The sequence below is a fragment of the Jaculus jaculus genome, chromosome 9 (assembly GCF_020740685.1).
Source record: "Jaculus jaculus isolate mJacJac1 chromosome 9, mJacJac1.mat.Y.cur, whole genome shotgun sequence".
NCBI lineage: Eukaryota > Metazoa > Chordata > Mammalia > Rodentia > Dipodidae > Jaculus > Jaculus jaculus.
In genome coordinates, this window is record NC_059110.1 from 32,076,618 (window position 1) to 32,103,549 (window position 26,932).

At 37.8% G+C, this 26,932-nt stretch overlaps 1 protein-coding gene across 5 annotated transcripts in view; it reads right to left on the reverse strand.

Moving 5' to 3' along the window:
* Window positions 1-26,932, reverse strand: part of Eya4 (EYA transcriptional coactivator and phosphatase 4) — a 280,436-nt gene that overhangs the window by 63,522 nt on the left and 189,982 nt on the right. For 2 of the 5 annotated variants that reach the window (XM_045159202.1, XM_045159201.1), the window contains exons 4-5: window positions 13,050-13,174; window positions 1,484-1,576 (exon numbers count right to left, since the gene is read on the reverse strand). In XM_045159202.1, the coding sequence (XP_045015137.1) occupies window positions 1,484-1,576; window positions 13,050-13,174 (218 nt within the window). The remainder of the gene's footprint in view (window positions 1-1,483; window positions 1,577-13,049; window positions 13,175-26,932) is intronic. The other 3 variants (XM_045159204.1, XM_045159205.1, XM_045159203.1) reach the window with 2 other exon arrangements.

Genomic DNA, 26,932 nt, shown 5'->3' on the forward strand with positions numbered 1-26,932 from the left:
TCTGTAAAGATAACATGAGTTATAAGCAATACAATTGAACTTATTTCTTTCTCTGACTTTATAGTTTCCAGTGGAGTATTATAAAAGGACTCACAGCCTGATTAATAGTGTGCTATTCTAGACTCATCTGTACCACCAGCCAATTGTGAGACCTTGACCGCCTCCATCACTACCTTTGGCTTCTCTGCACATTTAAGTAGCCTTGTCTATGAAACTCAGAAATTCCTTCTGGAGCTAATATTTTATTGTTTTATCATTTATCTGTTAAGAAACTCTTGAAGTATAATAGTAATGATTTCTTAATTCCATACCTTTTCTGAAAACCCATTCATATAAATTTAATTGAAGAAAGTTAATATGAGTTACGATAAGTGAGCAGTTCAAAATAACAGTTTGTTATCTCCCATGAGGCAGGTAAATTGCTAGAAAGGATGTAGATTAGCACATAGAAGACTTTATGCAAAGTTGCTGAACCATTTTTCATTTTACTTGGAAAACTAATATTTATGTGACTATATGACAACTGCTTCCAATTGGTGTGAACTAATAAAACTGGGTCATCTGTGTCCATAAAAGTGAAATATATGCTATAATGTTACATTAGGCTCAGAGGCACACCTCAACTTTTTACATCAAGCATGCCCATATAAAATCTGTGCACATGAGAGCATGGATAAACACAAAATACATTAAAGCAGAATTGTAGAAGCAAGATTTCCTTGACATAGTACTTTTTTCTAGGTTTCATGTTCATCCTTGTAATGTATACATTCCAAACTTTAAATATTTTTTTTCACCAAACAAAATATTGGAATATAAAATAGTCTTTAACTAAGCCTATTTAATTAGTGCCCTCTTTACCCAGCTGGGAGTTATCAAATATTTATATTTTAAAAGGGCTGATGTTTAAAGACATACTATTGTTCTCTTTGAAGGGCAGGAAGGCTCACCAAGCTGGGTTCTAATGCAACCAGCATGTGTTCTCCTGAAACCCATTAACCTTTAATACTTGTCACTCAGCTGCTTCCATGGGAGGACTTTCTTAAACCCAGAAAGGAAACAAGGTTATTTAGAAGGAATCAAATGGATAGTTTTACATCTAGAAGGGTAGACAGAAGGCAGTTTTTAATGTAATTTAGGTGGGCAAGTTGTAGGAACAAAGTTGGCTATTATGACCTAATTATTAAATTAATCAAATACTGCATAAAATAATGATGAAGGAAGTTGGCTCTGATTATCCTAATGAGAAAATCATGGGATTGTTTCAAGGTAAGCTGAAAATCTGGTAAAGTGATTCTAAATATCATTTCTAAAACATAATTTTAAGACAATTAGTTCTCCAGAAAAGTAAATTTATTGCTAACTTTACAAAGATCCAAGTTTCTAATGGATTTGGTGCTTGTGCCACTGTTCCCGTGGAGGGTGGGTATACATCCCAATGTGTACATAGTGTACACAGTGACCCCCAAGCTAAAGGCTTTACCTGACCCAGTAAAAGTGTCAAGCGCTCCGTCTCCAGTCGTAGCTGTGGTTTCACTGCTGTTCAGGGGCTCTGTTTTGACTGCAAGAAGAGACACTATGTGGAAGAATAAGTACATGTGAGATTTACTTCTAAATCGATATCAAAGACCCTGACTGCTCATGACTTTTCTAGCTATCATGGGCATGCAAGAGGAAACTCGAGAAGCTGATGAAGAAAGTGTTGTTAATTTAGCTTCCAAGTGGCCATGCATACAGAGAGGGCTTATTCTAAAATACTCTGGCTAAGCTCCTTTTCTGAGGGGCTTTTAAAGGCAGTCAACCTTAGATAGGTAAAGCAGCAGTACATATACTTGCATTTTTAACTCTCTTGGAGCATACCCTCATACAGTTAACAGACATAAAAAAGGGGAATGGCCCACCAGTCAACCTTCAACATATTTTATCCAAATCATAACAAAGCGATTTACCAGTTTAGATTTTATTCTCCCCAAGGAAACATTAAAAAAATAAGACTGCATTCACATTCAGTGGAGGTATGTGCAAAATAGAAACCTTGATCCTAGTCCTAGGTTGGGTGAAAAGTAAGACACTCAGTACACTTTCTGTTTGAAAAAGATCAAGGGCTCTTAAAGTCCTGGGTTTAATTTAAAGGTATAACTTTTTTAAATGTTTTGGAGATAAGCATAGGATAAGACATAACCTCTACCACAGGAAGTATATCTACTTAAAACTTTTATAATAATATGTTTCTTTTGGTAAAATTTTCACTTGGTAGGTAAAATAGGCTGGCACATACTGTCATTATTGCACAGAATATTGAGAACAGTGAAAAAGCTTCTCTACCCATTTGGTCACAGGATATTTTCCATTCATTGGAAAAACACTACTGTATATATTTCATAGAAGTAAAGGAATAAAGTAAATTGTTTTCAATTCAACACCTCTTGTGTTTCATATTCCTGAATGTGATGATACAGTTGGATAACTTAGAAGCAAGCAGAAAAGTAGGAAGAAGCGCGATGAACACTAAGTAACCATGGATAAGTATAACACAGATAATAGCTGGGGCACACCATGACCACCTCCCCAGCCAAGTAATTCAGGAATGTTATTTTGTTAGAAAAGCAAGTATTTAATGGAGAAAGTACAATAATTAGTATGGTTTTTCCATAAGAGCAAATTAGTCAGACCCTCACTGAGCTCTGCATTTAGTTTCCACAATTTAACAATGATGTAAATTGCTAGGAAATTCAGAAGGTAACTGCAAAAATTTAGAAAAAGGAAGTAAAAAAAAGTTCCTTTGAATTAGTTATTTTAGCAAAAAGGAATTTTAGGCCACCTATGTTTTAATAGCAACAATGATCTGCATAAAGTCTAATGACATATGAAATGGTAAGTAAACAATTGGTGGTTCCTAGTTTTCAGTTGTAAGCTGCAATCATTCATACTGTGATCAGTATAAATGGTAACTATACTTACCAGTACAAAATCACAGCTACATGTTTATTAACAGCCAACTCTCTGCTAGACCATGTATATTAAATTAACCCTTAATGGACCTGATGGAAACAAATCACTATTTCTATTTTATGCAAACTGAAGTTTGTTGACATTGGGGGGGTGACTGTTTAAATTCTTGGGGCAGGGCTGGAGAGTTGGCTTAGTGGTTAAGCGCTTGCCCATGAAGCCTAAGGACCCCAGTTCGAGGCTCAATTCCCCAGGACCCGTGTTAGCCAGATGCACAAGGGAGCGCATGTGTCTGGAGTTCATTTGCAGTGGCTGGGAGCCCTGGCGCACCCATTCTCTCTCTTGCTCTCTGCCTCTTTCTCACTCTCTCTCTCTCTGTGTGTCTCTCTCAAATAAATAAATAAAAATAAACAAAAATTTTTTTAATTCTGGGTCAGGAGATGGCACAGCCATGATCTGAAACCAGGTCTCCACTTAAACATGTGTGATCTTGGCACCATCCCAGGCTTCCTTCAAATATGAACATGTCAGATCCTAACAGTGGCTCATCACCAAGTTTCAGAGCATGACATAGTAACTGAAAGGTCTGTATTCAAAATGAAACCCATAGAATCTTGGTCTAGGCACTTTGCTATGTTGTCTATATATTACTTATGAAACACTTTGGAAAGATATCAAAAGTAACCAGTTTGAGGGCTGGAGAAATGGCTTAGTGGTCAAGGCGCTTGCATGAGAAGCCTAGGGATCCATGTTCTACTCTCCAGATCCCATGTAAGCCCATAAAGGTGAGGGAAACGCAAGATTGCACATGCCCACTAGGTGGCACAAGCATCTGGAGTTCAATTTTAGTGGCTGAGGCCCTGGCACACGATTTCTCTCTCTCTTTCTCTCAAAAAGAAAAAAAAAATGTAGCAAGTTTGCAGGAGAATAAAAACAGCACACTTAAAAGTTCATTCATTCAGGGCTGGAGAGATGGCTTAGCGGTTAAGTGCTTGCCTGAGAAGCCTAAGGACCCTGGTTAGAGGCTTGATTCCTCAGTTAGCCAGATGCACAAGAGGGCGCACGCATCTGGAGTTCCTTTGCAGTGGCTGGAAGCCCTGGCATGCCCATTGTCCCTCCCTCCCTCCCCCTCACCTCTTTCTCCGTCTGTTGCTCTCAAATAAATAAAATAAAGATAAACAAAAAAAAATAAAAAATATCATTCAATCCAGGTGCTCTTAATGTATTTTACATACAAGAATTTAACTCTCTCCACATAGTCAGTACGTAACAGTATCATCTTTACTTCTCAATTCATAAAATTGAAGCATAAAAGGTGAAATAATTTGTCTTTAATCACATTACTGGTAAGAGATACAATTTTAGGGCTGGAGAAATGGCTTAGTGGTTAAGGCATTTGCCTGCGAAGCCTAAGGATCCCGGTTCAATTCCCCAGAACCCACGTAGGTCAGATGCACAAGGGGGCATTTGCGTCTGGCATTCGTTTGCAGTGGCTAGAGGCCCTGGCATCACCATTCTTTTCTATCTACCTCTTTCTCTCTCTCTCTTTCAAATAAATAAATAAAATATTTTTTAAAATAGATAAAAATTTTAGAGCAAGTGGTGAATTTTAGAATCCACTCTCCAAACTGGCTGACTTTTAAGCAGTTCCAATTTGCCAAATGGTCCTTCAATTTGTGTAAAGGTGATCTAGAGAATGACCAAGCTAGTTTTAATGGCTGCTCTGCCTGATGCAAAGTCCACATTTTACTTCTGAGACGTATGACAGAAAGCATATTCCAAAGCCTTTGGCATAATGAAGACAAGAGACAGGTTCTTAGAACTCCAGATTCTAACTATGGCTAAGTTCCTATTTAAACATGTGTATACCTATAAACAATATTTGTAAAATAGATTTATTATACTATTAATAATATGTTTCACATGAAAAATGAGAAGGGGACCAGAAGGTGAACTGAGTCTGACAAAACTGGTGCAGAAGCCAGACATAAAGATTAGTTTTGTTACTTTGGATTCCAACCTAGAGACTTGATGTTAAAATAACTTAGTATTGGTTTTTATTATAATTTTCTGCACTTGAAAGCTTTAGGCAGTCAAAAGAAAAAAAAAAGAGGAGGAGAGGTTTGTTCTCATTCATTATACTGTGAACACATTTCATTAATCTTAAAGGTCTGTATTAATTCAAGATAGACAGACATGGTGCATTTCACAGAGTAAAGCTATACCTCAAATGCATGGGCAAATGAAGAAATAGCAAGAGTATTCAGGATACTAAACTGTGTGGGTTTTAAGGTAATGAGTCAATAAAATAGAAGATGATAGAGAACAAGAGCCATGAGTGAATGTTATATTTTTTTATGTAATGGAAGAAAAATTGAGCAAAAGTCATGTCTACAATTAAACTACCCCAAACTCTGCCTGATCTTGAACTCTAAACAGGGTGAGGTCTGGATCGTACTTGGGTGGGAGAAAATTGGAACCAATGAATTATTGTGACACAGTAAAGAAATTGTTTTCATATTATGTGAAGATCACAAAATATCTCTTGAATTCAAGCAAGATGCCTAGTTAGTCATTTTATTCTTTGAGTGGAAGAATATTAAGAAATGATAACTAATCTCTTAATTATAAAAACTCAAATACAAGATATAAAATCAATACTTCTCATGTTACTGGTTATCAGAAAATGGAATATAAAGAATATTATCTTGGGCTGGAGAGATGAGTTTGTGGATAAGGTGCTTGCCTGTAAAACCTAAGGACCCAGGTTTGACTCCCTAGAACCCATTTAAGCCAAGTGCACAAAGTGGCCCATGTATCTGAACTTTGCATGCAGTGGCTAGAGACCCTGGTGCACCAATTCTATCATAAACAAGAATATAATCTTTTTTTAAAAAAAATTTTTGTTATTTTTGTTTTTATTTATTTGAGAGAGACAGAGAGGGACAGAAAGAGGCAGATAGAGAGAGGGAGAGAGAATGGGCACGCCAGGGCCTCCAGCCACTGTAAACGAACTCCAGACGCATGTGCCCCCTTGTGCATCTGGCTAACGTGGGTCCTGGGGAGTCGAGCCTCAAACTGGGGTCCTTAGGCTTCACAGGCAAGCGCTTAACCACTAAGCCATCTCTCCAGCCCAAGAATATAATCTTAATACTAAAAGACAGATAAATAATAGAAAGTGTACATTATACCACGATTATACAGAATACTTCAAAATGCAAGTCATATTCCGTTTTCTATTGCTTTGCTTTTGTTTCCACATTTTAAATGAGTAATAACGTAAACTGTCCTGGTGGAAAAAGAATTTCATTTATTTGTTTATTTGTGTTTTTTCAAGGTAGAATCTCACTCTAGCCCAGGCTGACCTGGAATTTACTCTGTAGTCTCAGCTCACAGTGGTCCTCCTACCTTTGCCTCAAGAGTGTAGAGATTAAAGGCATGTGCCGCTTTGCCAGGAAATGGAAGGGTTTTGTTTTTTTTCTTTTTTTTTTTTTTAAATTAAACATGTGCTTGATGCTATGAGGAAGAAGTCCATTAACGAAACAAGTTTACTCTTAATTTTCCAAATATTGTAATAATCCTCATTCAGCATGTATTTGTTGAAATGCTTAAATATATTTGAAGCCATAGCTTGTTTTTGCTTGCTTTTATAAGCTAATCTACACAGACCATTTTTACTTATTTTCAGGATACTACCTCAAATTATTGCATTCTAAAATAATGTAAACAAAAGCAGATGAGAGAAAATTTTCAGCAAAATTCAAACTCATGCATCAAGTACTTTCAATTCAGAAGGAACAATGGTATCAAACATTTTAAATTGGAGAAATTTATTCTCCAATTCAAGAAATTGGAAGCATGCCGGGTGTGGTGGCACACACAGCACTTGGGAGGCAGAGGCAGGAGGATTGCCAAGAGTTTGAGGCCACCCTGAGACTACAGAGTGAATTCCAGGTCAGCCTGGGCCAAAGTGAGACCTTACTTCAAAAAAAAAATAAAGAAAGAAAGAAAGAAAGAGAGAGAGAAAGAAAGAAAGGAAGAAATCGGAGGCTTTATTCCCTCAAAATAAGTGAGTCATGGTTCCATTACATAAAAGTAGGGTAAATAACTTTAATAGAACTTTGTACAGTTTTGTGTTAAGAAATACTTGCATTGTCAATCCAGCTACTGGTTATGTATATGCAGTCTAAGTGCTATTCATAGGTCAAAATAATAAAAAATATGTACATATGCATATGATCATATTTTCTATATTTTAGCTTTTAAAAATAATTGATGTTTATGGATTATATCTGGGTCACATGCATTTATTATCAGGTATTTGTATGGCTTCTAAATTATCTCTTCATATCCCAATTTTTATCCCCATTTTCTTACCATCTTTTCAAAGCAAACCTTATCTTTTCTCCATAAATTATCATTAGAACTTAGATTTAATATTAATACATAGAATTGCTTTGGGGGAAAATTCCATTTTATTATCAAAACTCAAAGCTTATGCTCTTTTGTTATACTATCATATAATCATTGAGAGATGGCCCAAGTGATTTACATTTTGCATTCCATCTTCAGAAACTTATGCTTAAACTGTGCACAGGCGATTATACCAACCTCCTTCACAACTATGAAGGTCACACATACAGACTTTTAAAAAAGATTTTTGAAGTTTATTTATTTATTTGAGAGATAGCAAAAGAGAGTCTAAGAGAGGGACAGAGGGAGAATAGGCATACCAGGGCCTACAGCCTTTGCAAATAAACTCTAGATACACGTGCCACTTTGTGTATTTGGCTTTAAGAGGGTACTGGGGATTCGATCTTGGGCTGTTAGGGTTTGCAAGCAAGTGCCTTCAACTGCTAAGCCATTCCTCCAGCTCCTAAGCATTTTTAAAATGTATTTTTATTGTTGGGCATAATGGTGCATGCCTTTAATCCCAGCACTTCGGAGGCAGAGGTAGGAAGATCACCATGAGTTTGAGGCCACCCCGAGACTACATAGTGAATTCCAGGTCAGCCTGGACTAGAGTGAAACACTATCTCAAAATATATATATATATATATATATGATTTATTTGTGTGTTCATGTGTGTGTGAGAAAGAGAGAGGGAGAGAGAGAGAGAGAGACAGAGACTGTGTGTGTATTAGAAACTCTTACCACTGCAAATGAATTCCAGATATATGCACCACTTTGTGCATCTGGATTCACGGGGGTACTTGCTTGGGAACTGAACTCTGGTTGACAGATTTTGCAAGCAAGGGCCTTTACCCATTGAATCATCTCCTCTCCAGCCTACTTTCTCTCGTACTTTCTTTTCTTCTTTTTATGTTTTTTTTTTTTTTTTTTCATTTTTGAGATACGGTCTTGCTATGTAGCCTAGGTGGGTCTGGAGCTATTTATGTAGCCAAGGCTCTTCATGCCTCTGTTTCCTGAGGGTTGGGATTATCGATGAGCACCACCACACCTGGTTCATGCATTTTACATTTCAATAATTTTACAAGTGATAAAAAGTTTAAAGGAAAATGTAGATTCCAATATAAATCTTCAAATGCATATATAATTTGGATTAAGAGAGTCCAACTTCTAAAGGTATTTTTAAAAAATAATGCAATATATTTAAGTAACACTAACAGATTGCAGCATCGTAAGTTGATGCTACTAACTTACATTCATAAATACTGTACTATTGTTCTCAATGAAAACATCTTGATAAACCATTAATTTTTAGCATTGCTTTGTCTTTTATAAAAATAATACCTCATTTATCTATTTATTTATTTACTTAAGAGAGGGAGAGAAAGAATGGTCACACCAGGGCCTCTAGTCACTGCAAACAAACTCAAGACACATGTCCCACCTTGTGCATCTGGATTACTTGGGTACTGGGGAATTAAACCTGGGTCCTTTGGCTTTGCAAGCAAGCACCTGAACCCCAAAGCTATCTCTCCAGCCATTGTTTTGTCTTTTTATTTTGTTATGATTTTTCACAAAATTATCTAATTCTGAAAATAAAGTCTTGTATTAAAAATAAAATAGCTTGTTGTTAATATGAGAGGTTATAAAAGGAAATGCTGAGTTTAGACCATAAAAAGCTACCATAAATTCATTAAAGTTATTTAAAAATTTCTCATCAGCATACCACTCAGATTGTGTCATTAGTCATTTCTAATTCCATTTAATTGAACTCAATGTAATCCTACAATTTTACTATTATGGGCTTGCCTATCTAGGCTCACTTTGTACCTTTCTAAAAGCAGAAGAGTTTGTTACATGATTAAATATTAGAGTTTTCACACAAGGAAAATTTTTGTATTTCCTAGGAGCCTACTGCCTAATTATGGAATTATCAGGTATAGGAAGAAAACTATAATGGTACTCATTGCTAACCAATTTAATAAAATTTTAATGATAAGGAAGTTATTTAGAAAGTTTATGTTCTCCTTTAGTTCTTTAGAAAGGAACTAAAACTCAGAGAGGTTAGCTGATTTCCTTAAGATGACACAGGCAATGTATGTAATGGATGTCCAGGTTTAGCCCAAATGTTGCCTCTGACACACAGGTGCTTGTCCTTTCAAATGACCACCTGAGTCTCAACAACAGAAACCAGGAAAAATGTGCCTGGGTGAGATGAAGTATAAATTCTGAAATATTTGTTGTATATAGTCACTATGTTAACATTATGTGGTTTACATTAACACTATTTAGAACAGATGGTGAGTCATAATTGAATGTTGTGCTGTAATTGCTTAAAAATTAGCATAACTAGGAGAGGGGAGGGGACAAGAATGGAGGGAAAGAAAGGGAAGGAAAGAAATGTCATAATATAGAATGCTTGATCCTTAGTTGGACTTTGGCACTTGGAAAATATACATGATCTGGTAAGATAAATGAGACAAGGCCATGAGCACACAGAAGAGGAAGCAGTACTCCACAGAAAGGGGGACAACTGGCTAAACTGACCACCAAGACAAAGGAAAGGAACTCCAACGTACAAGTAAAAATTCACATTAGGTATGCATGACCCCACCACAAAAACCAGCACCACCCCCAGTTCTTCCTCACAGTGACTTCACTTACTGTCTTAATTTTCCCAAGACATAGCAGCCACATGATTCATTTGCTCTCTCTGTGGATCAATCTCCCACAGGTGCCTTTCTCATTCAATTCTGCTCATTAAATGTTGGTCTACAAATTACAACTAAATCCATTTACAAAAAGTAGCAAAATTAGAATATTTGTAACACAGGCAAAGTATATGATATTTAAATTTTAGGATCCATAAATAAAGTTTTATCAGGACACAGCCATGCTCATCCATTTACATATACCCATGGCTGTGTTAAAACATACACCACATGGCCTACTGTGATAAACTTTTACTCTCTAGCATGTGACTGAAAAGAATTAAGAATAACTAAGTCCTGGCAGCAGTTTTAATTATAAAGAGTATATTTCAAGTGTGAAAATGAAAAAAAAAATAATGGAAACCCAAACTCTAAAAATGTACATGATGAGCAAAATGAAGTATGTGTTATTTGTTGGTCAAGCATTCTAATTTAATCTGAAACAGAGCAAGATCTACTATAGTCCAAGAATCTCTACTCTGATTCCTGAGTGGTTCTGCAGGGGTGTGGTGGATTTGTTTATTTTTAAATTTAAGTGCATTTTAACGTTGGTTCTAGGAGCATGCTTATATGTGTATATGAATGTAACTAATGTCTATGCTTTGTGTTATTTTAAGAGACTTAATTTATAGTTTTGTTATTATTTACTTGGCTAGATGACTGAGATGAGACTGAAACAGTTTGAGACAATTTATAATTTTATTATTTATTCAGTTAGGATTGAATGACTACATAATGGAGATGGTACTTCACTATGTAGCTTAAGCTGACCTCAAACTTGGGATTCTCCTGCTTCAGCTTCCCATGTACCTGGGGTTACAGGTTTGTTTTACTCTGAACAGTTAACAATTTTATACGTAATGCTTTCATTACTGATAGCTTTCAAAGTGATGGCATCACAACTGTTAATATATTACATGATGTGTGACATTTAGAAAATTCTACATATAGTAAGTATCCTGGTGTTATATTAAAATTTTAAATAAATTATTTACTTGACTCTGTGTGGGACTGGGTAAGCCAATGTCTCTCACCTCTACAGATGAATGCTCATTCAGCTCTACATGGGTGTCTGGGGAGTTGAACCCTGGCCAACAGGTGTTGCATGTAGATGTTTTTGACTACTAATGTATCTCCCCAGGTCTGATATGAAAATTTAAATGGTTGTTCAGTAATTTTGGGTTTATACACATATTCACTGGCTTTGACTGCTCTGCTCAACCTGACTTCAGATGGGGAGAGCTAATCACACAATATAGTATTGAGTGATTAGAAAGCCAATATATGCACTGTACGAAAACCCAAGAAAACGATACTAATTATTCAGGGAGTTCAGGATAATTTGTAACTCTTCTCCAGAAACAAGTAGAAGGCATGTGGGCATCTCGTTTTCCATAAGTGTGAAACACAGAAAAGAGGGATCACAGAAGAGCGGGCAGCAACAGACAGGACAACAAACCGGAAGGCAAATCCACACCCAAACACATGCAGTGTACAACACATACTTGTTGCGGAGGAGGGGGTGTTGCAACTCAGCAACCAGTCTGCTGTGTTTAAAACAGTCATGTTGTCCCCTGAGAAGAGGAACAGTATAAGAGTTCATTGTCTGAGGGCCGGAGTGGACTGGAGTAATCTTCAGTGCTGGCACTGGGACCTGGCCTCTTAGCAACACTGTAAATGAACTGCACAGCTTCTACTCTTTAGCGCAGCACGTCTGTTTTAGGTCAGTTAAATAGGTGGACATGATGGACCGTGAAGTTCACGGTCTTCTTTCAGAGGACTGCGGTTTGTCAATCTGATTTGCACTCATCTTCAAGTTTAAATACAAATGTCCCTGCTCCAGTACTCATGACTACATATTTGTGTGCATTTATAATACCATATCCATTAATTAGCTGAAATTATAGATGCATGTTTAGAGACATAAAAACATAATGAGCAAAGAGAATGTTAATCTACAAAGGGTCTGAGGTAAAAACATTATTAAATACAGGGTAAGTTGCAATTCACACAACTTGACAAAGAAAACTATAGATTGCACAGTTCTACTAAATGGGAAGAGGTGTACCCATTTCATAGATAGCTACTTTAAATTTAAAAGAAAATATGATATGGCAAATGCTGATATCTGACAATATGAATAATTTATTAAGTAAAACAAATTTCCTGTGAATTTGACTTTAGGAACTAGACTAGACCTATAAAATTTCAAAGTGATAGTGAGTAAGTTAAAATATTTTTGTGTAATTTGTATGTACATATATGTAATGCTTATATAGGTATATGTATATATAGAAAATTGAATTATAACATCTGACATGTTGAATGTACTTTATGAAATGATAAAGTGAATAGTTGAAATAACTCTACTTGCTACCACATGTTATGGCATATCTATGCTGTAATCAAATAAGAAAGTATGTGGAAAAATGTAATATTCTTTTAAATAAATGTTAGATACTATCCTATGATATCATTCTCTTTGAAAAGAAAATACAGCAGATGAGTAATTTTATCTTTTTTAAAACCATTTACAAGAGAAGCCATTTTTATAAAAAAATTGGAGTGATCTTTTCTTACAATTCAAAAATCGCAAATGGGATTATAGGATCATAGCTATGTACCGCTATTATTTAACGACCTATCTACCAACTTACATATCTATTTATATGTAATATCAGTGTATAAATCTTTGTCCTTGATTTCTAAATTCTATGGAATATTTTTTAGGGAAATTACAAAAAGGAAGCCTATCTGAAGGCTTTCAAAACATTGCCTAGGGCCATCTATCCTCTTTATAGCTACAGAAGGACACAAATTTAAAAATAAACAAAACAACTAATAATATGCTAGCTATTCATTTCTTGGATGTAAAGCTGATTATGGTCTCAATAATTTCTTTATTAACAGTCCCTGACATGTGAACTTAAAGTGGATACTGAGATGTGAATCGGGGTACCTTTGGGATAGTGCACTTACCTCCTGTCCCATTTGTAGTGACTGATGTGCTGCTGAGACTGGATTTATCCAGTTTGGAGCTTCCAGGAGTATCACTGCCTCCAACCAGAGTATGAGGACTTGCTAGGTCCTGCATTTCCATAGACCTGTTGGGGCAGGAAGCAGCAGAGAAAAATGTGAAATCTTAGAAGCTATTTGTTAACAAATTCCATATATAATTTTACTAAGCACATGTGTGACACCCATAATGACAAGACTAAAGCCATTGGCTGAAAGGTGTTTTCTATGTGTGTATACATGTGGTATACATGTGTGAGTTCATATATGTATGGGTGCAGGTGGTGTGTGTGTGTGTGTAGAGGTTAACAGTGAACATGTGATGACTTACTCATCTGCTCTCCATCCTATTTTTTTGAAGGTTATCTCACTGACCTGGAGTTCATTGGTTTGTAAGTAGAGTAGCAGCCCTAGGGATGCTCCTAGGACTTCTAGAGCTCTCTGCCTCCCTGAGACTGAGATTGCAGGAAGACACTGCCCTGCCCTGCTTTTTATGTGAGTGCTACGGATCTGAACTCAGGTCCTTATACTTGCACAGCAAGCACCTTAACCACTAGGGCATTTCCCTAGGACCAGTTAAAACATCTTTATTAAACAGGTAAATAGACCAGTAAATGAAAAACAAATAAATATGAAAAAGACTTCACAGGATGTGATATTACACTTATAAAATGTAAGGAAAAAGTCAGATTCCATGCTCTTGTCAGGTGAAGTTGACAAGGATAGCTACCCTCCTAACCCTATTACCTGTACTACAAACACAGACAAATGCTGAACATGTTAACTCCCATAACTTGGCATAACTTGCTTGTCTCCAGTGAAGAAAAAATCAGAACCCAAAACCAAACTGTGAAATCAACAGCAGACTAGAAGCTCCTTGTTGACCTTCCTGACTCAGGTGGCTGAAACATAAAGCTGAGGCTAAGAGTTAGTTTTAATCCTTCTAACATCTACTTAGGATGAGGAGATTCAGTACATGTTTATTCCTTAGAATGTGCTGGAATTTAGACCCACAATAAAACTGGGATTCCTAAAAGGACAAAACTCTCTGAGAAGGAAATTGTAAAAGTGAATCATGTAATGGCCTATAGAAGCCAGATAGGCTTTCATGAAAACAAAAGTTGAGAATATATACATACTTTTTTTTTTTTTTTAACCAACAACTTAAACACAATTGCCAAGTGAAAATGTCAATCCACAGGAGGGAATGAAGAGAAGTACAAATGCCAGTGAGTGGGTAAGTATCAAAGATTATCTCTTATCCCTTTCCTGTTTCATGAAAGATAGCTTATGGAAGCATAAATCATCACATTGTACTGTGAGGTTTATAATAAGGTATAGACATAAAATAAATCCCTCCAACACAAAGGATGATAAGGTTGCTCTTCCATTCAGCATTAGCTATTATATTAAACTTGGATAAAAAGTGAGTTGAAAGTGCATAATGTAGTAACTACTACTAGTTGTTAGTAATAAATATGCCAACAAGTATGAGAAATGCCAGTAGAATACCTTAGAACTTTGGAAAGTGATTAAGCCTAACATCAAGAAAAGATAAATGAGAATATATGAGAAAATTTAAAAATATGTATGCCAAGAGAATATACTCAAGTCTAACACATTAATAATTACATTAAATATTAATGAACTATAACATTTCAGAGAAAAGACTAAGCTGGTCACATAGGATTATATAACCAAGTCCTACCAATGCGTGACTAAAAGGCAGTTTTTTTTTTTTTTTTTTTTTTCGAGGAAGGGTCTCAATCTAGCCCAGGCTGACCTGGAATTCACTATGTAGTCTCAGGGTGGCTTCGAACTCACGGCAATCCTCCTACCTCTGCCTCCCAAGTGCTGGGATTAAAGGCGTGCGCCACCACGCCCGGCTTAAAGGCAGTTTTAATATGAATACGCTGTAATAAAATAACACACTGGCCAGATATCAGCTTTGGGGTGGAGGAACTTACTTCTATAGCTTTTGGAAATGAGCAGCTCAAAGTTCATTTCCAGGACTTGCCTTTGGTGAATGTCATTATATCTAAGACCATGGCCTTTTGGGGGCAGCCTGGTCACAGTACGAATATAAAGACTACTCCCTTGTCCAACAAGTTCACCTTGCTCTTGGGCCTCCCACAAGATCAGCTGAGACCTGTTTTTCAATTGTGATCTAGACCAATATGGCTCCACTACACCACTTCCTCCATTCTCCTAAATGGTATAAACACTAAGAATGCACACCAAGAAAACTCCTTATTTTCCTCATGAGTTTCCCAAAAGTGGAAAGACCAAGTAGATTGAGGATAAAAGGACAAAAAAAAATCATACATCATAAACCTTAGAAAGATCTTTAGGCTATAATTGTATCAGTCAAAATGGGCCACATAAAGATGAGTGGCAGATATAAAGAGAGAAATCAAGAAGTGGTTCCCCAGGAAGACATAGCTATATCAAATGTCCATGTAAGCAGAACTCCAAAGCAAATAAAGCAAAACTGGGAGAATTAAAGGAAGAAGCAGGCAAATCCATGACCATATTTGTGATTCATGACATGCTTTCTAGAGTTACCAGCAGAAAAGAAAACTTCTAAAAATAAAATTTATAAAATATATCATTATCACCAATGTAATTTACCACATAGGAATAGCCAATAAGTATAGAACATCCATTAATTTCAGGTATGGATGAAGCACCACTGAAAGGTCTACCTGCTGGTCTATAAATACTGAATAGATTTTATAATTGAAATCTGACATAATGTGGCATGTTACCACAATGAATTAATTTAGTAAACAACAATATAATATGTAAAAAACTCCACTCTGTAAACAGGATACACTACACTCCTAAGTAATCTATTATTCACGAAGGAATTCATAAGGGAAAGTTTCAAAAAAACAGGATAAAATGACAGTGGAAACACATCAAATCAAAATTTCTTATGTGCACAAGTGATGGCTACTGAGAAATATGTATCTTTATGTCATTATATTAAAAGGAAAGGGTTTAAAATGTGTGATCGTGATATCTTAAGAAACTATGCCAAAAAAAAAAAAAAGTAAAGAGAAAGTAAGTATCAGGAAGCAATAAAGAGATCACTAGCATTGAAAATCCATTTAGCAATACATAAAATTTATAATTTTAGAAGATGGTCATTAGAAGTACTAATGATATTAAAAGGATATTATAAGTGTGTGTTTGCCATTTGTATCTCTTCCTCTGTGAATTGCCTGTTTAACTCTGTACCCCATTTTGTGAGTGGGGTGTTTGTCTTCTTATTGTTTAGACTTTTGAGTTCTTTGTAAATTCTAGAGATAAGGCCTCTATCAGTTGGATAACCTGCAAATATTTTCTCCCATTCTGTGGGTATTCTATTGGCTTTGCTTATTATATGCTTGTCTGTAAAGAAACTCTTCAGCTTCATATGATCCCAATGGTTGAGTGACTGTTTAAGAACTTGAGCAACTGGGGTTTTGTTCAGGAAGTCTTTTTCCATTTCTATATCATGGAAAGTACTTCCTAAATTTTCTTCCAGTAGTTTTCGAGTTTCTGGTCTTATGTTGAGGTCTTTGATCCATTTGGATTTGAGTGTTGTGTATGGTGAAATGTTTGGATCAAGTTTTAGTTTCCTGCATGTGGTTATCCAGTTTGTCCAGCACCATTTGTTGAAGATGCTATCTTTTTTCCAGTCTATATTGTTTGGGCCTTTGTCGAATATCAAGTAGCTATAGTTGCTTGGCCCAAAATCCGAGTCCTCAAGTCTATTCCATTGGTCTATACTCCTGTTTTTATGCCAGTACCATGCTGTTTTTATTACTATGGCTTTGTAGTATAACTTTATATTGGGTATGGTGATGCCACCAGAGGTATTTCTTTTGCTGAGGATATGTTTGGATATGTGAGGCCTTCTGCCTTTCCATATGAAATTTGAGATCATTTTTTCTATGTCTGTGAAGAACATACAAAAGGCAAACACACACCTAAGAAAATGTTCATCATCCCTAATCATCAGAGAAATGCAAATTAAAAAAACTATGAGATTCCACCTTACCCCAATAAGGATAGCCAACATCAAAAGGTCAAATGAAAATAAATGCTGGCGAGGATGTGGAGAAGCAGGGACACTCATTCACTGTTGGTGGGAATGCAGGACGGTACAACCACTTTGGAAAGCAATATGGAGACTCCTGAAAAAGCTGACTATAGAAATACCAACAGACCCAGTTATACCATTACTGGGCATGTACCCTAAAACCTTCAAACCAAAAGCCAGAGAGATTTGCTCAACCATGTTTGTAGCAGCTCAATTCGTAATAGCTAAAAGCTGGAATCAACCCAGATGTCCATCATTAGAAGAATGGATAACAAAGATGTGGTATATCTACACAATGGAATTCTATACAGCAGTAAGAAAAAACGACATAAAGAAATTTGAGGAAAAATGGTTGAACCTGGAACAGATCATTCTCAGCGAACTTACCCAATCACAGAAAAAAAATCGACACATAGTCTCACTCATCTGCAACACCTAACCTGAATTTGCCCAAGATGCCTTACATACCCAGCAAGTACCTCATGGACTAGACAATAAGATGGATGGGAGGGCGGGGAGGGAATCAAAGGGTGGAAAACAGTAATCCGGACCCAAACGGCAATGGTACCATAAAATTCTACTTCCTAAAAGACAGACCAAATGGCTGAACCTTCACTAGACCCTTACAGGAAACACCTGAACCACAAGACACTGGAGAGGGTAGGATCAAGACTGACCTAAATCTCCTACATCTTCCCTCCCTCCCTCTCCCCCTTTCCCCTCTATCTCTCTCCTCTCTAACTCTTGTATATTAGTTATCTTTTTCCTCAATTTCCTAGTGGACACTGACCTGTAACCCCCACTTCCAGCTTGGGCCTACCATCCACAATGAGCTTTTGATCAGAGAAACCTACAAGGTTTCCCAAAACAATGACAGACTTCTGTCAGAGTACTTGATGACCCACCAAAGGCCAGTGGTAAGACCCTATTGCTGAAGACTCCATACGCAGCTGACGCGAAAATGGAATGACATGGCTGGAAGCCAGGAGAGAGTCAGTCCCCAGACAGTCAGCGTGTCTAGTGCCAGATGGCGCTACATAGGCGACTGGGGGAAATGACCAAGATCTGTCCAAGCAACACATTGTTTAACCTAATTAGCAACAAATAACCGGATGTGATGCCCACACAAGTGCAATAGTGGTACACAGCCATGGTGAGGAATCAATTGCTCTTGATTTGGCTAACTGATCCACTCAGTGGTACTAGACCCTCCACTCTACAATATCAAGCTACCATCAATCACGGGGTATAAGAGGGCCTACACCTATCAAACTGTCTATCAAAAAAGTAAGTGTTATCTCAATTTTCCGGGTGCTAACTTACTCTCCGTTGGAGAATCTGCTTCTCTTTTCCAGATAGATGCAGATCCTAAGAAGAGAGCTGCCCCAACATACCTCAAAAGGGGCCCAACTGAAACTAAGGACAACTGGCGAAATAAGTAAGGGTGATGTTTTCCTGTGAACCGGATACCAGCACAAAGGGGAAGGAGATTAACGCAGAGAAAAATCAACTCCTACCAAATCAGAGAGCCAAAGCCTCAGAGGTCCCCAACACCTCAGCACTGAAGCAGACCAAAAATGAACCCAACATGGCTCAGGGAAATCTTGCAGAAGAGGGGGCGGAAAGAATGTCAGAGTTACATGTTGGGTCATGATTTGCAGAGACATTTATCATACTAATAACTGGGGGCTAACTCCACAATGCATGACCCATTTTCATTAACAAGGAGGGTCTAATGGGAGGGGGTAGATCACAGATGAGCCTAAATAATGGTACCAAACTGCCTGTATTCACTGAAAAGAAAACTAATAAATTAAATTAAAAAAAAGGATATTATAAACATTAGTATACAAATAAATTCAGTAACATAAAATTGGTGAATTTCTTGAAAGTCAAAGAACCTGGCCCAATATAAAGGTAGTAAAACCAAATATCAATTATCACTTAAAGTAAATGGATTTGTACTTCACAAAAGAAAACTCCAGAGATTTATGGTTCTATTAATAAATGTGACCAAATCTCTAACAAAGTCTGTCACATGAAAATAGGAGAGAAAATTTTAAATCTTTCATAGGAGGGAAGAATTGCCCTGACTCCAAATCTTACAAAGTCAATTTCAAAAAGAAAAAATAGGATATATATTTCTTAGAAAAACAGATGGAAAATTATGTAACCAAACATTTAATCAAGTTCATCAATGCAAAGAAAGATCTATTATGAGCAAATATTATTTATTCTGGAAATACAAAGTAATTTTAACACTTGTAAATTAATGTAATTTGATATATTAGTAAGCATTATTCCTTTAGCTGCAAGTACTTGATAATATCCATCATGCATTCATAATGCAAATTCTCAGTCATTTAGAAAACCACACAATTTCTGAATAATCAATAATAGCTTTCCTCATGTTTAATGATGAAATATTGAATTATTTCAGAAAAAGACAAAAATGTCTCTTTCATTCTAGCACTGCATTTTACTTATAATTTTAACCAGTACAATTAAAACAAAACAAAACAAAATAAAGTGAAGGTAGAAAACCAAGGGGACAAAAGCCTTTAGTTCACACGACACAACTGTTTTTTGTAGAAATTGTTGAAAAAGCTACCTAGAGAACCCTGAACAACTAGATCCAATGGGTAATCGTACCAGTTGACTGCACAAGGATTCTGCCAGTGCCCAATGAAAGAACTAAAAACATCTAGAACCTTAGTCAGTACATTTCCAGTTCAGACACTGAAATATGAAAATGGCACATTTTGGGGGGCTGGACGTTGGGTTGCCCACAGTCCAGCTGTGGTCCAGTTCAAGCTTAGAAGGTCCTGAGTGAGCAGAACATTGCCCCAACTGCCAGGTAAAAGAAAGAGCTTGGGCTTTTGCAGAAATCAACGAACTAAAACAAAACAAAAAAACAAAGCCCACCCCCCAAAATCCACAAATATTATGCATTAGTTTTTTTTAAAATTTATTATGTAATGAGAATGCTATAACTATTCTGAGATAAGAAGCAGAAAAACATGACTCCTAGTGGAAAGAAAACATGGAAGACAGATGGAAGCCTGTGTATGGTCTGTGGAATTAGCAAAGTATGCCTGAGCCTCCATGATTGGCTACTCTATACATGTGGTCACCCCTGTCTGTGCAACTATAGTGGGGGGAAAAGCAGAAATCAACTCCTTGACTATATTCTAACCAGAGGGAAAAAAAAAAAAGCAGAAATCAACTCCTTGACTGTATTTTAATCAGAGAAAGAAAATCAAAGAAAGATACTAGTGTCTATAAGGCTTAATGACATTAAGGAGCATTGAGAAAGGGTTTGAAAGAGATATATTGGGAGGAAAAGAGGGTCAGCTTTCATTGTCCAGGCATCGCCTTTTTCCTCTAGTGATTTTAATTCATACCCCTTTATGGCAATAAATCCTGCTTATGAGTCTAAGGGCACTTACGATTTATCATAAATAAATAAATGTATAAATAAAAGTATGATATTTATTTGAGAGAGAAAGAAAGAGAGAAGGAGAGAGAGAGAGAGAATAGACACACCAGGGCCTCCAGCCACTGCAAATGAACTCCAGACATATGTGCCAACGTGTGCATCTGATGTGGGTACTAGGCCATCAAATCTGGGTCCTTAGGCTTTGCAGGCAAGTGCCCTTATCTACTAAGCCATCAACGCAGGCCAGCACTTATGAGTTTATTCAAATCCTTCTAGCCACTTGCTGAACCTGATGGTGGTGTTGTGGACTGTCCCAGACTACAGTCGTACAATTACTGATCCAGATTTCTACTAGAGGCATCTACTAGGGCCCCATTAGGAGCACAAGCTATTCTCTACATGGGAAGACAGAGCCACTGCATCAAAATTGAAGTCTGAAATGCTAAGTGTCCACTGAATAGAACAGACAGCAATGTAAAGGAATCAGGAAAAGTTTCTCAGATTGTTAGGTGGATTTTGAGGGATTCAAATAACAGATCCTGGGGGAGGCATCCAGTCAATGGTATTACTGAAGCCACAAAGTAGTTCAGGGGCTCCTGGCCAATGTGGATCACGTGCAAGATGAGTAAGCCAGGAAAATCAGTCAGGAATGAAAAACTGGAGCACACGCCACAGAGGGCAACGAGTAGAGAGGAAACAAAATAATGCATCTGCAAAACAAGCAAAAACCAAGCCAAAAAAATAAATGAAGCCTTAGCATGCTTCATTCCAGTTCACAGGAAAGCAAAATGGAATTATCTAGATCTTTACAATTCAGTCCCTTTTGTTTTAGTGGAGGAATGTTTCTTATAACAAAAAGATCTGTTTGCTAACAGGACTGTAGTATTATAACCAAGAGTATATAGAGAATATTCCTGTGATGACTTTTGTAAGCGTAGTAATAAATTTAATTGTAAAACTCAAGATCCTTTTAAAGTTCAATTTTATAAAAGTATATAAAATATAAAATTTACCTTGAGTATCAACCTAGCAATTAAGGGTTATAAGATTTTGCTGACTACATACTATAAGCCACATTCTGTGCTTGGTACGTCATAAAGATTATCTCCTTTCATCAAACAACACTTTGATACACATGCTTCCTATATTTTGTGTATGAAGATACTGAGGCTCAGCGGGGACAGGTGCCCCAAGGTCACATGTGCAAAAAGTTGCAACACCAGGCTTTGAGCTCATATTTTGCTGATGTTGGAACCTAGGCCTTTCCTATATACATTGTGGTTTTCCCATGTTTAAGATATTTTCACTCTTTCACACTGTCAAAGCACAGTTAAGGCTTCAGAGATGGCTCAGAAGTTAAGGTGCTTGCCTGCAAAGGCCAGCAACCTGGGTTCAATTCCCCAGTACCCATGTAAAGCTAGATGCACCAAGGGCCTATTCATCGGGAGTTAATTTCCAGTGGCAAGAGGCCCTGTTGTGCCCATCCTCTCTCTCTCTCTCTCTCACTCTGCTTAAAAATCAATAAAAGATGTTTTCATAAGCCTGATTAAAACTGTACAACTTTGAAATAAAGCATGTTGAATAACTACCAAAGTCAATACAAACATCTACTCTGCCATATCTACACTGCTCATTGCATTTAAAGGTGACTCTTCTCCTTTCAAGATGTCTGTTTCAGTTGCTGTGCAGTTAACCTCAAGTCATCAAGCCATACAAATAAATATGAGCATCTGTCTGGACAATATAAAAAGTGATCCTACTCCTAGATACAAATATTCATTACAAATGCCACAAGAGTGAGAGCCACATTGATCAAAGTGAATATGCGTATGTACTTCAAAGCCTTCTGATGTGTTTAACAACTTGCTTTTTACAGAAGGCAGTGAATGCTGGGAAGACCTAAGACCCATCAAAATGACAAGAAAAAATAAAACAGCTAAGTGCCAAGCATGAGAAGAGTCATGTCTGTCACACCCACCAGGGCCCAGGAAACATTACAAAGGAAGTTGTGGATTAAATAAGAGCACTGCTCTCACTGATAGCCTGGGAACCTTCTCCAGGAAGATGGTGGAAGACACTGAGGAGACTCAAAACTCCTCAAAACAGAAAACAAGAAGCTGCTGTGAGCTGAGAGAGTTTAACACTATTGGAGACCTGTAACCCTCCCCTTTCCACCCCCAGGCTCAGGAAACATTGCGGATGAGGGGGCCAAAAGAGTGTAAGACCCAGTGGGTGGGAAGTGTTCTATGAGGCATTGTTTTCCCCATAATAACTGACTGATACATTCATGACCCCACAGTGATAATCCATTCCCACTGAACAGGGCCCTTGGCGGAATTGGGGTGGAAGGAGGGGGTGGGAGGGAAGGGAAAAAGAGGACATTACAATGGGAAAACGACCAATTTGCAATATGTTCATATATTAAAGTTCCCAATAAAATTACAAAAATTGTAAAAATTGAAGAATTGCTTTTCTGTATATTTAGTTTCTTGATTCTTTTCTATAATTTTTGTGTAGATTAAATTGACTTCACATGGTCTCAAATGTTCTCTCAGAACCAAGGAATGGCAGGCCTTGAGTTTGCTGACTTTAGGATCCACCCAGCTTAGAAACAGTGATTCACGCCGCACTAACCCTGGTAACAAGTCATGGCCCTGTTTATTTATAAACTAGCTCCATCAGGAGTTTAGGACCCAAGCAATGCACAGGCATCCCAGGCTCCCGCACACTATCAGCCAGCTTTTTATCTTTGCATGAGGTGGGAAGTCCAGATGCACAGTTCCCACATTTTCAAAGACTATCTAGCAAAATTATAGTTTGTGCACAAGATGTCTGTAAATGCATAGGCTCTGGCATTGGCTTTGCTAACAATGCCCTTTTCTCTGCAATATCCCTTAATTCTCCCTAAATGTAAAGAAGGAGTGACATCAGATTCCTCTCACAAAACTATAGTGGAAGGCTCTGGAAAAACAGGGGTTACTTCCTAGTTTGTTCTCTGCCCCTTCCCCTTATAACAATGCAGAGTATTTTTGGTATGAATGAAAGAATAATAAAATAGAAATCAAAAAAATCAATCCCTAAATTAAGTGATTAGAGTTACTTGGTTTCAAATATAGTCTAGTTTGTTAAACACTGCTTGGGCATGCTCTGGAGATAGTCAGGAAGAATACAAGTGTCTTCAATGAGGCTTTAGGCTGCTAATGCACTAAGGCCAGAAATGGAGGGAGATGGGGCTTTATTCTGTGATATAAATGTGCGTTGAAGTCTTCTTATCATATTATCTATATAAGCAGCTTGACATTTCCCAGGAGGAGTTTGTGCCAGTAGGTTTATATCTCAGAAAGACACAGAGAGAGATTGAAAGGGAGGCAGGAGGGAGGCATGTCAATTTTCTGCATGAATACAAAAATATAAGCCATAGATGAAAAAACTCACAAAGTTACATGCTTGACTTATACTGGATTCAAAAAATGAGAGCACATCACATTGAATACCAGTTCCCTCTTTATGAAAACAAAACAAAACAAAACACAGGCCTTTACACACATTGGGTAACAAGGTCAGGTCACCCTAAAGCAGTACATTTCAAAGTAGGATCCACAGTTCTTGCCACAGCTATGAGTTGGGTCCTCTCTGCCACTTGACGCCTGTGTCACTGATCAGTTGGACAGGCAGTGCCAGCAATAGGCCTTTGCCAGCGCATTTCCTCAGACATGGGTAGAAGTGGGGAGCTGTGGAGACAGGGCACTTCAGGAGGATGAACACCCTTAGTAAAAAGGACCAAAGAAGTGACTGTGCAGAACTGTTCCTCCAATTCCCCAGTGGCGTGAGCCTGTCCCTGAGGCCGGAACAAACACTTAGAGTGCAAAGGGCCCATCTGCCAAGGTGATCTTAGGCCCTAGAACCACAGCAAATAAAACCACGAACATACTGTTCTCTAGTTGCTAACAGCCCCTCCTTTCCAGGGCTCACAGCTCTTAGGCCTGCAGCTCTGGCCCTTTGTTCACCACAACTGACAAATTTCTCAGATATAACATAAGCCCTCCAGCTCCAAGAACTGTGAGTAAATATTTCGAACTAATAAGAGCTTGTCTCTAAATGTTGGTTTTCAAGTGCCTCCCTCCACTGAGAAACAAAGAAGTGAACAATGGCTCATGGTTCTCTAAGCGTCCTATGAATGGCACAAGAGTCCAGTTTCTATGTGATGGGTTACAAAGCATGCTTAATGAAGCAAGAAATTATTTTCCTCTAGCAAGCAGTGGGGTAAAGCCATAGGTCACAATCAAAACACTTAATGCCATCCATTATACTGAGAAATATATCAAGCCTTTTCCTAAGAGAAAATAATACCCTTCAAGGAGGAGCAAATATTATATGGGATAAACAAATGAGGATTTTTCAGTACCAGAGTGTTGAAAACAAAACAAAACAAAAAAAAAGTGCTGGCATAGCATCCAAAATACAGAAGTCATCTATTAAAATAATTGAACTTCAGGGGCTGAGGAGATTTCTCAGTCAGAAAGGTTCTTGCCATGAAGTTGGGAAGACCTGAGTTCGGATCCTCAGAGCCTCCATACATGCTGGTCTTGGAGGTGCAGGTCTGTAATCCCAGCACTGCAGAGAAGGAGGCAGGGAATCCCTAGGGCTCACAGCCTATGTAGTTGAGTCAAGTAGGTGACTAGACTACTTGCACTTTATTTAAGGTTACAGGTTTTTCTGGTCAAAGTAAATTCAACACTAGAGCCTGCCTTAATAGTTAAGATGGAAAGTGATGGAGGGAAGCACTCATGGATGAAGTTACCATTGGCCTCAGCACACACACACACATACATGCATGTTCGTTCACCCACATACACCCACATGAACATGTGTACAAATACACATACATACATGCATGTCTCTGAAGGGTCATTGCATGTCTTTAAATGTAAAAAATTTTGTGCTTGATGCCTAGGGTAGGGCTAAGTTTCCCTATTGTCTACTCCAACCTGAATTTTAAATCCCACCTCTGCCCATTACCAGCCATGGGACTTTAAGGTAAAAACTGAAATGAGTAATGAGATCAAATATTGGGCTGGAGAAGATGGCTTAGTTGTTAAAGTATTTGCCTGCAAAGACAAAGGACCCTGGTTCAATTCCCCAGGACCATGTAAGCCAGATGCACAAGGTGGCACATGCATCTGGAGTTCATTTGCAGTAACTGGAGGCCCTGGCATACCCATTCTCTCTCTCTCTCTCTCTCTACCTCTTTCTCAAATAAACAAATAAAAATAAAAAAATAATTCGATAAAATATTATTAAATATTAAAATCAATCCACTGTAGGGCTTCTGTAGACATTAAATAATATCACCCAGATAAAGCTCCCTTAGTTTGGCAGAGTACACAGTTAGCAAATGTTAATTCTACAAATCACTTCTGCAGTGCTAACAATGAGCACCTGCTTCGCATGTTTGAAAACCCATTATGAAGAAAATCATGCTCTTAATGCAGGCAGCCCATTTCATTTTTGGACAGCTTAATACTACTGAAAAGCTTTCTACTCACATTTTTCCTGGCACTGTAGACCTGGGAGAAAACATCACCTGTGACCTTTGACATAGGTCAAGTCTAACCCTTCTCTCCTAAAACAACTCTTTGAACTCCAAGGAGGCATACTGACCGAGAACCTTGTCCCGGTCAGGCTGAGCACACTCCTTCCTGCACTACTCTTAGTGCTTCCCAAACCTTGACCTTCGCAGGCCCTCTTCTGAGGGAGGTCCAGGGGACTTAGGAAACTCTGGGACTTACTGGCATAAAGTCATGGTACCCAAGATGAATGAGTCACACTATTGACATAGAGTCATGGCACAAAAGATGACTGAGTTGTACCACCTGTATGCAGTCATGGTACCCAAGATGACTGAATTGTACCACCTGTATGCAGTCATGGTACCCAAGATGACTGAATTGTACCACCTGTATGCAGTCATGGTACCCAAGATGACTGAGTTGTACCACCTGTATGCAGTCATGGTACCCAAGATGACTGAGTTGTACCACCTGTATGCAGTCATGGTACCCAAGATGACTGAGTTGTACCACCTGTATGCAGTCATAGTACCCAAGATGACTGAATTGTATCACCTGTATGCAGTCATGGTACCCAAGATGACTGAGTTGTACCACCCGTATGCAGTCACGGTACCCAAGATTACTGCGTTATATCACCTGTATGCAGTTATGGTACCCAAGACAACTGAGTTACACTACCTGCATATAGTCATGGTACCCAAGATGACTGAGTGGCAGTGGCCCTTTTCCCTGTCATCAATCTGAA